The sequence below is a fragment of the Heteronotia binoei genome, chromosome 21 (assembly GCF_032191835.1).
Source record: "Heteronotia binoei isolate CCM8104 ecotype False Entrance Well chromosome 21, APGP_CSIRO_Hbin_v1, whole genome shotgun sequence".
In the NCBI taxonomy this organism is placed as follows: domain Eukaryota; kingdom Metazoa; phylum Chordata; class Lepidosauria; order Squamata; family Gekkonidae; genus Heteronotia; species Heteronotia binoei.
This window is the reverse complement of record NC_083243.1, coordinates 193,303,273-193,319,478: the sequence shown is the minus strand read 5'-3', so window position 1 is coordinate 193,319,478 and position 16,206 is coordinate 193,303,273. Positions and strand designations below refer to the sequence as shown.

General features: G+C 46.3%; 1 protein-coding gene across 1 annotated transcript in view; it reads left to right on the top strand.

The window, feature by feature from the left end:
• SLC12A8 (solute carrier family 12 member 8) overlaps positions 1–16,206 on the top strand; it is a 216,331-nt gene that overhangs the window by 131,966 nt on the left and 68,159 nt on the right. The window contains exons 10-11 of the mRNA XM_060262801.1: positions 8,459–8,605; positions 9,798–10,485. Of these exons, the coding sequence (XP_060118784.1) occupies positions 8,459–8,605; positions 9,798–10,485 (835 nt within the window). The remainder of the gene's footprint in view (positions 1–8,458; positions 8,606–9,797; positions 10,486–16,206) is intronic.

The window sequence follows — 16,206 nt, the reverse complement described above, 5'->3', positions numbered from 1 at the left end:
ATAAAACATAATTTTGCTAAGAAAAATAAGTTTCAACAATACTCTGTTGTGAGGTCAAAGTTGTTTATCTTGTAAATACTTCAAAATTTACCTTAGTTTTCTTGTTCCCTGCCTATTCTTACCCAGCTGTGCCTGTTTAATAAAATCAACAAACCAAATTTACAGTTAAAATTCAAGAATTACAGTTTTCAGATGGCATCATTCAAAAACCCGGCTGGACAATAAATCAATAGAAAGATGGTAGTGATCACAACAATCCTAATTGAGCTAGTGTGTGGCAGGGAGGCCATATTGATGGCCGGTGATGCCCATTGCCTCAATTAAAGAAGAAGAAAAAGATATTGGATTTATATCCCGCCCTCCACTCCGAAGAGTCTCAGAGCGGCTCACAATCTCCTTTCCCTTCCTCCCCCACAACAGACACCCTGTGAGGTAGATGAAGATATTGGATTTATATCCCGCCCTCCACTCCGAAGAGTCTCATAGCGGCTCACAATCTCCTTTCCCTTCCTCCCCCACAACAGACACCCTGTGAGGTAGATGAAGATATTGGATTTATATCCCGCCCTCCACTCCGAAGAGTCTCAGAGCGGCTCACAATCTCCTTTCCCTTCCTCCCCCACAACAGACACCCTGTGAGGTAGATGAAGATATTGGATTTATATCCCGCCCTCCACTCCGAAGAGTCCCAGAGCGGCTCACAATCTCCTTTACCTTCCTCCCCCCCCCAACAGACACCCTGTGAGGTAGATGAAGACATTGGATTTATATCCCGCCCTCCGCTCTGAAGAGTCTCAGAGTGGCTCACAATCTCCTTTACCTTCTTCCCCCACAACAGACACCCTGTGAGGTAGATGAAGATATTGGATTTATATCCCGCCCTCCACTCCGAAGAGTCTCAGAGGGGCTCACAATCTCCTTTACCTTCCTCCCCCACAACAGACACCCTGTGAGGCAGATGAAGATATTGGATTTATATCCCGCCCTCCACTCTGAAGAGTCTCAGAGGGGCTCACAATCTCCTTTCCCTTCCTCCCCCACAACAGACACCCTGTGAGGTAGATGAAGACATTGGATTTATATCCCGCCCTCCGCTCTGAAGAGTCTCAGAGTGGCTCACAATCTCCTTTACCTTCCTCCCCCACAACAGACACCCTGTGAGGTAGATGAAGATATTGGATTTATATCCCGCCCTCCGCTCTGAAGAGTCTCAGAGTGGCTCACAATCTCCTTTACCTTCCTCCCCCACAACAGACACCCTGTGAGGTAGATGAAGATATTGGATTTATATCCCGCCCTCCACTCCAAAGAGTCTCAGAGCGGCTCACAATCTCCTTTCCCTTCCTCCCCCACAACAGGCACCCTGTGAGGTGGGTGGGGCTGGAGAGGGCTCTCACAGCAGCTGCCCTTTCAAGGACAACTTCTGCCAGAGCTATGGCTGACCCAAGGCCATTCCAGCAGGTGCAAGTGGAGGAGTGGGGAATCAAACCCGGTTCTCCCAGATAAGAGTCCGCACACTTAACCACTACACCAAACTGGCCTGGTGGAACAGCTCGGTTTTGCAGGCCCTGTGGAATTGCAACAGATTCTGTAGGGAGCTTGTCTCACCAGGCGGGGGCCAGGCTGGAGAAAGCCCTGGTCCTAGTTGGGCTAAGTGGGCATCCTTTGGGCCAAGAACAACCAGTAGACATTACTCAGCAGAACACAGACTTCTCCGGGGGATATAGGGGGAGAGGCGGTCCCTTAGATTTACTGGTCCCGAGTCGTTAAGGGCTTTGAATGTTAGCACCATTACCTTGAATTGGATCCAGTACTCAACTGGCAGCTAGTTAATTAACACATGCTATAAGGGGCTGCTTAGTCAGAGTGGGGAACAGCTGTTTTGATGGGGAAAAATCTGCCTCACAGAACTAAACAAGCAAAGGGTCCATCATAGGAGAAGTAAGCGATCCCTAATAGTGCTAATTTAACACTATTTGTGATTTCCATGTAAAAACAGTGAACATATGAACATCTGAAGCTGCCTTATACTGAATCAGACTCTCTGTCCATCAAAGTCAGTATTGTCTACTCAGACTGGCAGCGGCTCTCCAGGGTCTCCAGCTGAGGTTTTCCACACCTCTTTGCCTGGACCCTTTTTTGGAGATGCCGGGGATTGAACCTGGGACCTTCTGCTTCCCAAGCAGATGCTCTACCACTGAGCCACCGTCCCTCCCTAAAAGTGCTTCTGGAAAGCGTGGACTGCACCAAGCAATAGGAGAATCTGACTGTTTGGCACATCCTCAGTATTGCTCCTGCCTTGTCAAACAAGACCCTTCCTTTGCCTGTTGTCCCTGCCTGCATGGATCATTAAAAATGTGCTGGAGCTCATTAGCATAACTCATTTATGCAAAGCAGCCAGTCCTGTGGGGAGACCTCTCCTCGCAAGATTGGCTGTTCAAAAGGCTCTGCTGTGCTGCTTGGTTGAATCCTGGCAGTCCAGCAGAGCCCAAGCTGAGCCCACAGGGAAAGGTCTCCCGGCATTTTTCTTCACTTCCCCAACCAGCCTGCCAGGCTCCCCTAGGGCTGGCTGGGGAAGGGAAGAAATATCAGGGGGAGATCGGGCAGTGGATGTGATTCTAGAGAAGGGGGTTCAAACGTTAGACCCCTTCTCTGGGGTTATGCCACAGTGGTGGTTTGAGCTCTTCATTCTATCCTATGGGCCCATAGGATACAATACAGAGAACAGGTCACAGGTGCAATGCTAGGAAATGGATTTTAAACCTTAAACCTCTTTTCTGAGGTTATGCCATAGTGGCGGTCCAATCTCTCCATTCTATCCTAAGGGCCAATAGGATAGAATGGACACCTACGGGCCCATAGGATAGAATGGAGAGATTGGGCCGCCACTGTGGCGCAATCCCAGAGAAGGGGTTCAAAATTTAAAACCCCTTTTCTAGCATTGTGCTTGCTGCCCGATCTCTCCATTCCATCTTACGAGCCCATAGGATAGAATGGAGAGATTGGGCTTGGAGCTTCCGGAGCACCACTCCAGAGAGCTCTGGCCCCGACTGAGGCCTGCCTACCACTAATTGTACTGCCAGCTTCATCACTCGTTTATTCAGCCAGAATTGGTTGAAAGGTAACTGCTGATCAATGAAGAAAGATTCAAATGGGTACGAAAACTTATATCCAGAATGACAGTTTGTGGGGCTTAAAGGTGCCATGGAACTCAAACTTTGTTTTGTTGATCAATTAGTTAAGCAGACAGACGGAACAGCTTTAATGGTAAAAGTGGCCAGAAAGAAGACGGGGGGTGGGGGGGTGGTGGATTGTCTAACAATGAAGGCTAAGCAAAATTATACCCTTCTAAGTCCATTGAAGTCAGGATTGCACTGTAAGTAGCTAGACCATGGATTTCTGTCTCATTTGGGCGAGACTGCCTAGTCAATATTTTAATATATTTGCAGGTCTTTCCAGTAGAGGTCTATTTAGAATGAAGCTTTTCTTTAAGGTGAAGCCTATAGTTACTGTAATTAAAAGGGTGTGTGTGGGGCTAAGGATATAGTTTTTGTTAGAATGTTTAGGTTGCTTATCAGATCAAAAGGTGCATAATACAAGTGTTTGAACTTCAAGCTGGTTTTAGGACTTAATGCAGCAATCTTTTATCCACTTGCTTGGGATAAACCCCACCGAACTTGGTGGGACAATTCCAAATAAGCGCAGATAGTATTTAAATGTATAGTTGTGTCATTTTGGTACTGTTTGAAAAGGAAATGACCTGTGAATTTAAGACAAGGAAGACAAAAGAACAATCTAATGGTCAACGTGCAAACACAATCAACATTTACACGGGAGCAGTTGTTTCTAACTAATATAATTTGTTACTTTAGAACATTTTTAATTGCTAGGGTTTGTAGAATCTTTCGGGATCAAGTGCCGTGTTCTACTGGAGAAAGTTTTCCTTCCAGACGTTTCGTTCTCCGCTGCGGAGAACATCCTCAGTGGCGTTGCAGCCGGAGCAGGTGCTCAGACCTTCTTGGGTGCTGTGCACACTGAGGATGTTCTCCGCAGCTGAGAACGAAGTGTCTGGAAGGAAAACTTTCTCCAGTAGAACACGGCACTTGATCCCGAAAGATTCTACAAACCCTAATGATGTTACCAGCCGTGAAAACCTGAAATCTTTGATTTTTAATTGCATTTAATTTAAGTGCATGATTTGTTTCATCCCCCCCCCCCCTTAATTTTAAAACACAAACCTTCTAAATATTGATTTTCTTCACTGCACGTATGGGATTGTTTTCCACTTATTTGGAGGCTTTTAGGCTTGTATGCCTTTCTCTGTGTTGATGATCTACATAAGTGCACTTTCCTGAAATAAAACTCTGCTCAGGCTTGCTTCCAGTTTGTAAGTGAAATCTCGTATCTGCTGCTCTGCTCCATTTCCTAAAATTTTCTTAAGAAAAGTGTTGCTAAGTGGAGTATTTTCCATGGGATTGCTTTACTCAGTTAAATAGTTTATACTTGCTGCCCAGTGCAAATTAAATTTATGCTTCATGTTGTTAATTAGAAGTGTAGTCAGGCCAGTTGCCAGGCTTTTTGCACTCTAGGCAAAACTAATTATTCACACATCCCTTCCCCCAAATTTTCAAAAAAATTCTGGAAGAACCTCTTTTCCTTTGCTTGCTCCATATCTCTTTCTGCCTTTTATTTGTGAAACTGAGCTCCAGTTGGCTCTTTTTTATCAGCCATAGCTCCCTAGAAAAAGGACCGTATTTTCTAAATAAGTTTAAGACCAGTCCAGGGATAAGGCAGGACTGCAGTTAGCACAAACCCACTTAATCCAAGCCAAGCAAGACCAGGAGACAGTTGGGTTGTGGGTGGGGCCTGCTGCATGGGAGTGAAGCAATAGGGAGGTTATAGTATGTCAACCCATGTCATGTGACCCTTCACTCCAGGCTTTGCTGCTGGTGGAGAACAGATCGATTTATTAGATTTATATTCCACTCCTTTCCCTGCCAAGCATGCAAGATGAAATAGAAACAAAGATAGAAGGTGCATCAAGGGTCATCTAGTCCAACCCCCCGTGCAGGAAATTCACTACCTCCCCCACCCCTAGGGTTGCCAATCCCCAGGTGGGGGCAGGGGATTCCCCGATTTGGAGGCCCTCCCCCCACTTCAGTGTCGTCAGAAAGTGGGGGGAGGGGAGGGAAATGTCTGCTGGGCACTCTGTTATTCCCTATGGAGATTTATTCCCATAGAAAATCATAGAGAATTGATCCGCGTATTTGGGGCTCTGTGGGGGGGGATGTTTTGGGGGGTAGAGGCACCAAATTTTCAGTATAGCATCTAGTGCCTCTCCCCAAAATATTCCCCACGTTTCAGAAAGATTGGACCAGGGAGTCCAATTCTATGAGCCCCAAAAGAAGGTGCCCCTATCCTTCATCATTTCCTATGGAAGGAAGGAATTGAAAAGGTGTGCTGTCCCTTTAAATGTGATGGTCAGAACTCCCTTTGGAGTTCAATTATGCTTGTCACAGGCTTAATCTTGGCTCCACCCCTAATGTCTCCTGGCTCCACCCCCAAAGTCTCCTGGCTCCTCCCCCAAAGTTCCCAGATATTTCTTGAATTGGACTTGGCAACTCTACCCACCCCAGCTCCCCCAGTGACCTCCTGCTCTATGCCCAGAGGAAGGCAAAAAAGCCCCTTCAGGATCCCTGGGCCAATCTGGCCTGGAGGAAAATTCCTTCCTGACCCCAAAGTGGAAATTGGCATTACCTGGACATATAAGAAAGGGCCACGAGAGGCAAGCATTGGCTCACCCCTTCCAGTGCTCCCTCTCATGATCTGTCTAAATTTATAATGAGTCATTGAATCAACATTGCTTCAGATGGTCCTGGAATGAAAGAAGGAAGAATGCTGTAAGCCATTTTGGGTCCCCATTGGAAAGAAAAGTGGGATACATATGAAGTCAATAAAATAAAGCAGAAGGAAATGGGGGAGAGACTAGGGACTGAAACTGGGAATGGTGCTATTTAATTTGTTCATCCAGTATCTGGAATCAGGGGTGAGCCAATGCTGTAGGTGAAACCAAATTATTCCAAATGGTTCCATTAAAAAGCCCACAGGAAAAAAGCTCACAGAAAAAACCACATGGTCATAAATGCTCACAGGAAAAAGCCCACATGGAAAAATGCCTCCATTTATAAGAATGAATAGGTAACCATATTACCTATATTTTATGTTGTTGTTTAAGGATTAAAATATGTCGTATTCACATGCAACAATTTGTGTTGTGATTTTGTCAAGTATAATTAAATAATAATTTTGCTATGTTATTGGTAGATTAATTTGTTACTATACAAAATTTGCCAGTATGAAGAGGACTTTAATGCTATTGAGTGTAAGGGTTTGGAAGGGAAAATACAGGAAATAAAAGTAACCATTTTGTTATCAATGAACTTTATTAAGAAGAAAAAACAATAATAACAGAAATTAAACTCTATATGGAAATATTTTACATAAAATTAAATAATTTAAATTTATTAATTTACAATTTATCAACCTTTTTAATGTTGGTATGAAGAAATGTCTAAAGGACTGTCTAGTATTCACAGCTTTTGAACAAATATATGGCTTAAAATTTTCAAATAAGTAATATTATTTACTTATTTTGTTATTAAACATTAAAACCATAAGATAACAAAACCATAGGATAACATTAATAACTCAGATATAATTCTTCATTGCAAATTAGCCGGTCTCCTAAAGTAATTAAGTTTATCATCCACCTGCTCATATTGCTGTACAAAGGTGGCAACCGTGTCATTAGTGTCTTATATTTCTTCTTTTTCACCTCTAGGCAGCCTGCCTGTGCATTAGCCAGTGTTAGTTTGTGGCAAGCCAGGTCCCTCTGCAGTCCATCATATATACTAATAAGATAGTAAAGTTATTTAATCAGGCCTGATGCTAGAGCCTCTAGTGCCCCGGACTGGCACCTGCCTGGCACCCCTCCCCACCATGCCTGCCCCGCCACCACACCCCTGCCTTAAGGGAGAGCAGGCATGATGGCATGGAAGGAGGGCTGGGTGGGCTCTGGCCAAGCCGGGCCTGTGCAGTGTGCTCTCAGAGGCACAGAGTACCTCCGAGAGCACACTGTGGAGGTGTTCTCCTCCAAGCCCGGTTTGGAGAAGCCACGCCAACACCCTGCCTGGCTGCTTTCATTGTGAAGGCGAGAGCAGCCAGGCCAGCGGGGGGGGGGGGGGCATTCTCCTCCAAGCATTCTCCTTGTGAGGAAAGCCTAGCTCAGAGGAGAGCACACGCCGATGCACTGTCCTGCATAGGTGGGGGATTTGGCATCAAATCACTATCTATTGTAACACCATAGCAAACACAACGGGGATGGTCCGCATGACAGGATTAAGTCCTCAGCAACAATCTCTTTCTTGGGCTTCTTTGTGTTCAGTGATCACTGAACAGGAACAGTCTTCTGTTAAGTGTGAATATGGGAAAGCAAGCCTATTGTTGACTGTTGGGTTCTCCATGTGCATCTACATTGACACACCCAGAGTATGTGGTGCTCTTGCTTTGCCCTCATGGCGGTAGGCAGCAATAGGAGTTGTGGTTTGAAGGATCTTCCAGGAACATGGCTTCTGTGGAAAGCTGCCTTGACACTGTCTTCAGATGACAGGAATTCCGCTGGGCTTTGCAGTTCCTTTGGGAAGCGCAATCTGGAGTCCTTCTTTACAGGAGAAGTGCACACAGTCATACCAATAGCAGGAACAGGCAAGGGATCCTTTGTAGCCTGGCTGGAGAGCTTACTGTTTGGGTCCACACTGGGTAAAATGTCCATGTTGGGTTAGTTCTTAGGCCCAATGCTTTCTATTTACCACTGAATGTCCATAAAGGCAGTTTGCCTGTGCTTGCAATGGCACAAGTCCGTAAAGTAAGTCCATAACACAAGTTCATAATACTAAAAGTCCTGTATGTCTGGCACTGGGCCAGAATCAACACAGTCCTTAAATGGTGGGAAAGGGGGCTCAGGGCTTACAGGCTAAGCAGATCTACTCAAAATCCTGCTCAAGTCTGTTCAGTGGGGTTTACTCCCAAGAAAGTGTTCCTGGGGGTTGCACCACGTTTCCAAATATTTTAGAGTTTAAATTGAAGATCAGCCATAAACATCTATTTGGAAGGAGTTTTTTCAGTGATACATATTGTGTTTCAGATGCCTGGTAAAATAGGCCAGATTATTATCTCCATATTTCAGACAGTAGCAGTTGAGAAAGCTGCAGCTTCCTGAAAGCCACTTAATAAGTCCAGGGCTGAAATGAATCCTGGACAACTCACACTCTTGGCTATGCAATAGAAACTCTGTTGTCGAAGCCCCATTGGGTTCTGTTGAATGTATTTCTCCAGCAAGCATTTTTGTAGCGTTAATCAAGAAACACAACAGTTTTTCTGTTTCTTTTTGTTCTTTCAGGTCTCCTTGGTGGGATTTTTGTTCTTAATTGGTTTGTATATTTCATCTCTAGCATCCTGTATGGGAGGTCTCTATGGAGCACCCCGAATCCTTCAATGTATTGCTCAAGAGAAAGTTATACCAATTCTTGCATTCCTTGGACAAGGGGTTAGTAAACAAGCAATGAAGACTTACTTACATTTTTCTCAATTTTTCAAATATATTTACCTTTTGCTTGCCCTGATCTGGATGGCCCCAACTAGCCTCATTTCCTCAGATCTTGGAAACTCAGCAGGGTTGGCCTCAGTTAGTACTTTGATGGGAGACCAGCAAATAAGTCCAAATTTGCTATGCAAGATCCCTTGCCTTAACAACCTTAAAGGTAAAGGTAGTCCCCTGTGCAAGCACCAGTCATTTCCGACTCTGGGGTGACGTTGCTTTCACAACATTTTCATGGCAGACTTTTTACTGGGTGGTTTGCCATTGCCTTCCCCAGTCATCTACACTTTACCCCCAGCAAACTAGATACTCCTTTTACCAACCTCGGAAGGATCGAAGGCTGAGTCAGCCATGAGCCGGCTACCTGAACCCAGCTTCCACCGGGATAGAACTCAGGGTTGTGCACAGAGCTTGAATTGTAGTACTGCAGCTTACCACTCTGCACCATGAGGCTCTTTTAACAACCTTACAGGTCACCATAAGTTGATTGTGACTTGATAGCACTTCACATGTCTTTGGCTTTTCTGTTACATGCCAGAACCTAAGGGATTCTTTGATACCCAGTCAATATCAATGATAAATACTAGAATATGTTAAGAGCCTTGCCATGATATATTGCTTTAAGAGTTGAATGAGAATTCTGACAGATCTAAATGTTGGGCAGAAAGACCTATAGTATCCCTAGACTATGGAATTCATTGTAGTGGACTGTTATTCCATGCAGTAGCACATCTGGTAGCTCTAAACATGCCCTTCTTTGTTTGTGAGAAGTCTGCTTGCCACGCCTCTGATTTCCTGCACCACCCCCACCTTTGCAAGCTGATTCTCAGGCACTTTTGTTAAGCGTCATGTGTTCTGTTTTTGAAGCACAAAGACTTGCTACAACCTTCTCTCCAACAGATCAGAAGCTCCGTGTAGAGAGTGGGTCACTACTAAATTTCCAAATCTGATAGTTTTCTATTCCTGTGGAAGTAATTAACCCTCCCTTCCTCTGATCTTCCTTGGCTGTGCTCACCAGGCAGTTCAACAGGTCAAACTGGGCAAGACACATATTAAGATATACAGAATATTATATGGAAAGATTGTATTTGTTGCCAATATGTAACAAACATGAGGGGTTTTTTTTTATATCTTAACATAGAAAGGACCGAACAAAACTCCAGTGGCAGCGATCTGCTTAACAAGCCTTATCACCATGGCGTTCATTTTCATTGGCCAAGTGAACATCCTCGCTCCAATAGTCACCATAAACTTCATGCTTACATATATTATGGTGGATTACTCCTATTTCTCTGTCTCCATGAGCTACAACCTTCAGCAGAACTCCAAAAGATTATGCAGACAGAACTCCAAGGTTATGTTGAGCTGTTCTCGGCCTTTAATATGGGACAAACCATCCTGCTATGGATCAGGTGTAATAATTCAAAACAGATCAAATGGCACATTGCTAGAATTTACAAAAGACATGGACCGACTTTTTAGGCCTCTCAGTAATGAGCCAGGTGCTAGTGATGAGACAAGGGGGAAAGACCCAGATAATAGCCAATCAGTCAAGCAGAGAAAGCAAAAGAAAGCAGCCAAACAAATGTTACAAGACAGCTTTCTCTTGGATCTGGCTAATAACACTGCTGCTGCTGCTGCTGCTCAGGATCTTTGCAGAGAGGCCCCAGAGTCCGATGACAAAAATATCCAGAGCTTTTCAGAAACAAGTTATCAGGGTCAAGATGGTGCCTCTCCATTTACAACGATGGAAGCCAAGAAGAAGCTGAGCCAAGATGGAAACAAGCATTTTAATGAGATACAAAATACACCTCATCAGAAAATTGAAGGTAAACAATTGAAAGCACAGATAATTTTTAAACAATATTTAATCTTGCTTGTACCCTTGTAGATGAGGCTAAAGACCTGGTCAATGTGGGTATATCAAAGGCAGTATTTTATATGAGCGTTAAGTTTATTTTAATGGTTCATAGAAGTTTCTAATGAAATTTGCCTAGATTTAACTCTGTGCAGCAAGATTTACTGCTCATAGTATTTTATCCAGTGGTCTTACATATGCAGGCATGTATGCAGCTGAATGTATTGCAGCATTTATTTTTTATTTTGGTACAGTGGGGAACAGCTTGCAAATATCCTGAACAGCAAGCTATATACCTATGTTCTCAAAGCGGAAAGAACGGTGGTCTTCATTACATAATACTTGCTATGATTTAGGAGGAGAATTTACCGCTATGGCATGTCTGGATGACTCCTTTACTTAAAAAGGTTGCTTTTGATAAAATTGTGGCATAGTAAGGAGCCAAGTCCAGACCTGCATAGCCCTGGTTAGTCCAATCCCGTCAGATCCGAGAAGGTAAGCAGAGTTGGCCATCATCAGTATTTGGAAGAGATTCTACTAGGTTTGGGCGTGAATCAAAAACAAACCACAGTTCAAGCATGAACCGGGGCAGTTCATGGTTTATTTTGAACCAGTTCATTTTAAACCAGAAAATGAACTGCCTTTTTCCTTGGTGGTTCGTTGGGTTAATTTTTGTGTTTGGTTTCCCCAGTCAGCCTGGCACCAATCCAATAAATTCCTAGGCAATGCTGGGGATGGACTTCTGGGAGCCCTAGGAACACCGATAGCAGTTGTCTGCAGCTTGATTGGCAACTCTGGGAACCAATCATGGAGCTCCCGTTCTGCTCTATGGGAGCAAACACCCTGACTCAGCTGCTTTCACTTTGCAGCGTGAAGAAAGAAGAGTTAGTTGTTGTGAGAGCTGAAGCTGAGCTTTCCCGGGGGCACCTGTTTTGGAATACATAACTTGGGCGTTCCAAATCCAATCTTTGCTGAACCTGAAGGGTGGGTGGAGGAGAGCCTGCTGAAGACTCCCAAGGGAGTTTGGCATCTCTTAACTCATGAGGGGGCTGTTTACACCTCCTGAACCAAACAAACCATGAACCAACATGAACCACCAGTTCTGACAATCAAATGAACCATGAACCAATATGAATCACCATTTTCCCAGTTAGTTTCCATGCTTAGAGACTACCAAGGAATATCAGGGTCATGATGTGGAGCCAGGCAATGGCAAACCACCTCTTGCCTTGAAAATCCCAGGGGATCTCCATAAGTCATAACAAAGTAGCTAGTTTATTGATATCATAGTTCTCGACTACAAGGAGATTGAAAGACTAAAGATCATACAGTAGAATGCAATCATATAAGGTATTTATTTATTTATTTATTTGGTGACTTCTATCCCGCCCTTCCCACAAGTGGCTCAGGGCGGCTTACAACAACAATAAAACAGTAAAATCAGAGCAAGTTATTACATTTAAAATCAGACAATTAAAACCTAATTGTCACTTCAAAGGGATTCTTGAAAGAGGGGTACTATGCAGGGCACATTCACACATTGATGTTACAATTTCGTTCTCAGGCCTGCTTTGGCCTTGAGCGTCTCCTCCTCCGATGCCAGGCCTGAGAAGGCTCTATAATCTCTTTCACATATTCCCATTTCAAAGCACAACTACATAACAAAGGGATGGAGGGGGTGAGGAGAGTTCAGGCTAGCAGCATTGGCATAAAGTATGGCTTTTCTCCTGAACCAAAGATTGAGTGCAGGCTTGACCAGAGTTAAAGCAGACTTGACAGATAGCCTTAAAAAAAAGAACCAAAGGAACTTTTAGTAGCTTGTATTCAGCAAAATTGTGTCTTATCCAAGTATTCATAGGAGATGGACAGTGAAATCCTAAGGGGGGGGGGGTTTGAAAGTGCTCTGGGAGCCAAATGACCTATACATGGGTGTGAATCTGAGATAACACCAGTTTAAGTGCCATTTTTTTATGGTGCAGGGCTTCAGCACCTCCCCATCACTATTCACCACCAGTGTAGTGGCATTGTGACCAGCCATTGGCACAACTGAGGAACACGCCCTCTGTGCTGGCAGAGATGTGGCTGGTTTAGGGGTATGACCACAGTTAGTCATCTCCCTGAACACTCTCAGTCTGAGAATGCCCTTCAGCAGAAGTGGAAAGTTACATCTGCAATAAAATTGTGTAGCCTGTAACTGAAATATCAAGTGTTCTTTCCATCACTGCTGGCTTGGCAATTAGACTTGTTGGAGCTGAGGATGTTGAATGCACCATTGCCCAATCACCTCCCTCCCCAGAGGGGCCAAGCCCCCTCCCCAGCACCCAACTGTGGCTCCCTCCACCCTACAAAACCTGCAGTTTGCACACATGAGTACCCATTAGTAAGGGTGTGTGGCACGGGAGTCTGACTCACTGCTCCATGCCATGCAGACTTTGTGCAAGCAGTGAGGTGCCTTGGTGGTACCACAAGGACTGCACAGAAGACCACAGGGGAAGCACTGCGCTATCACAGAGCATAGGGAGTTGACAGCCTAAATTCTGTGGCTGATGGCTCCCATATCAGACACCCACAACTACCCCAGTGTTGGAACCCCAACCCCAAGGGGCCAGTGAGTGCTGTCAGGTAAGCAAGGCCAGGGATCTTGTTTCTGTTCTCATTGCTTTATATATATATTGGCCACTGTGTGATACAGAGTGTTGGACTGGATGGGCCATTGGCCTGATCCAACATGGCTTCTCTTATGTTCTATGTTATAGTGTCTCCTGCACTCAAGGCCAGCATTGAGTGCAGGAGGGGTTGCCACTGGGCACCTGCAGGACCACGGGTGCAGACCAGGCCTGGGAGAGCATCCCAGCTACAGTTTATGGTAGAGGGTGGGGGAATGACCAAACACAGTGGGTTGGGGGAGTGGTGTACCACTGCGCCCTGAGAAGCAGCTTGCCAGGTGAGCCTTTTGCACATCATCAAGGCAAACCATGGCCTTCAGCAGCAGTTGCAGGTGGTGCGTCAAATGGCAATGAGGTAACTTTCTAGCACTCACACTGAGCGTACTTCAGAGTGCACCTGTACTTGTGGTGATGGGGTTCTTGGTGTGGATGTGTGCCCCTTTCCACACAGCAGTCTCTGGGGTTAAAGGGTCAGTATCATTGAGGCCCATCCAGAGGAAGCCAAATTCCAGTGGTGCTACTGAGTCTGGTGCTGTGGGGCATAGCACGCTACAGTGGCTTATGGGTTATGCTTATTCGGCTTCTTCCACTGAGAATGTGGCTACAAAGGGTTTTGTACTGTGCAAAGAAAACCATTTCAAGGAAAGGAGAGGCAGAATGTGTGGGTGTGGTCCCTGATCAGTAGAGAAAGATGGGTGGTGGTCACTGTAGCCATGAGGGCTGTCGGAACATCAGGGGACTCTGGGTCCATAGGGCTAAAGACATTATACTTTCCCCACGAGTCAACATTTTCTGGGTGTGTGCCATTATGCAGAAGTACCTGACACCTGCCCCAAGCAGCATCCCATTGTGGCTTAATTTCTGCAAGGGTGGGCCACTAGGGAGAGCAATGAGTGGGGGCAGGTGAGCACAGAGACCAGCCTCCCCACCTCCAAACAACCTGCCATATGAGTCCATGTAGACATGTGCCATGGCAGAGGCACATAATCCCAACAAGGACTTGGGTGGAGGCTTCCACCCTTGCTATTAGCCACTTCTCAATAAAGCTAGATTTCCGCCACTGCTGTGTGTCTGGTGGTGTGTCCTTGACTACCCGACAGGTGCCTCATACCCCTCCCTGCTTCACACCCTCCCCGGTCAATGCTGTGACCAGCTTGTCCTCAGTGTATGGGTGTACGGGATGTGGCCCCATCCATAGGTCCTGTTGTTTCAAGGGTAGTGTGCAGAGGCCTGTGTCACCTGAGTTCTGCTGCTCAGAACACAGACAGCCACAGTGCATCGCACAGGGGCCCTTGGTATCCCATAGTCCTCAGCCTCAATGACATCTCACATATTAATCCTGGGATGGCAGGACCAGGCCAACATGGGCCATGGTAAGCAATGCCTGGGTCTGAACCACAATGCTCAGCTTCTGGGCTCCTGCTTTCAGTGGGATGTTTCACCGGGGGGGGGGGGGGGGAGGCCCGCCTCCTCTGGATGCTGCCTCTCCCAGATGTACTGGTGTGCATACTCCCTATGTAAATAACCCCCAATGGGAAGAAGAAGAGAAGAGATTGGATTTATACCCCGCCCTTCACTACCCGAAGGAGTCCCAGAGTGGTTTACAATCTGCTTTCCCTCCCTCCCCGCCCCACAACAGACACCCTGTGAGGTAGGTGGGGCTGAGAGATCTCTCCCAAGAACTGCTCTTGAGCAGAACAGCTATGAGAGAGCTTGTGGCTGACCAAAGGTCACATCAGCAGGTGCATGTGGAGGAGTGGGGAATCGAACCTGGTTCTCCTAGATAAGAGTCCATGCACTTAACCACTACACCAAACCACTACAAACTGGCCCCTCCTCCCCTCTGGACCATGGGCCTCTTTTTCCAGAACCCAGATGGACTGTCAAGAGGTGCTGCCACAGGTCAGTGTAGTGGAGCTTGACACACGGTGCAAACAGTTTGGCCATGGCTATGGGCTGCATTGCTTGGTGCCCCCCCCATGTGTTGTAGTCAGCAGAACCATATATTAAGCTGACCAAATGCATGCTCGATGGCCATTTGTGATCTGGGGGGTCATCCTCAGGGTACAGGGTGAAAAGGTATGGCAGCAGGGCATAGTCTCAGTCTCCTGCATGGAAAGAAGGTGTTTTCATTATACCCTTGCCCCCTCCCCCTTCTGGGAAGCCAGCCCCTCCTATCTGGCCAGGTGGCCTGAAGACAATTTAGGTCAGACTCAGAAAAGATCTGGGTGTCATGTACACTGCCAGGAAACTATACCACAAGGTATGTGAAGATGCCCTGGTGGTCATAGGAAGCCTAGACATTCACACTGTAGAAATGGTAGCAGTTGTAGTACACCTGAGGTTCCTCCCGTGGAGTTGTGTGGGGCAATGTGGGTGCAGTCCACAACTTCAACTACATTCTGGAAACCAATGATGGCCACAAACCTGCCCTAATTGGGTTGAGCTCCTTCTCCCCTGTGGAGAAGTGAGCATGTTCATGGAGGTGTGCCAGCATGGCATCCAGGAAAGCATGTAGATACTGGCTGGCCAAGTCCTGAGACACTGCCAGCACCTGGGCAACAACCCCTTGGAAGGTACCAGTGGCCCAGAAGCAGAGGAAGATCAGGAGCTTCTGCAATATGGGGATGGCTCAGGGAGGGGGCACCTGGCCCTGGAGGGTGGGACCCAGCTCATCACAGAGGGCCTGTACAGCAGCATGGCCCAGGCAGAATTGATCAAGAAAGGTCCAGAGGGTGCTGGATATGCTCTCTATAGCAGTGGACATGGCAGTGCCTCCTCTGCCAGTGTGCCACCCAGACACAGCGGGCAAGAATGGTTGTTGCCAGCCCAACTAGATTGAGGCACAGAAGGCACTGCTATTTGGCTTGGTCATAGAAAATGCAAGCGTGGCCCTGGTCAGAGCCTCTGGCCGCTACCTCCTGTCCCTGCTACTTCTGGCAACAGGCGGCTGAATGGGTGTCAGCTCTGGGACAAGCTGCCCACATGGAACTGTTCACAGTGAAGCTCTGGAACAGTTTCTTTGG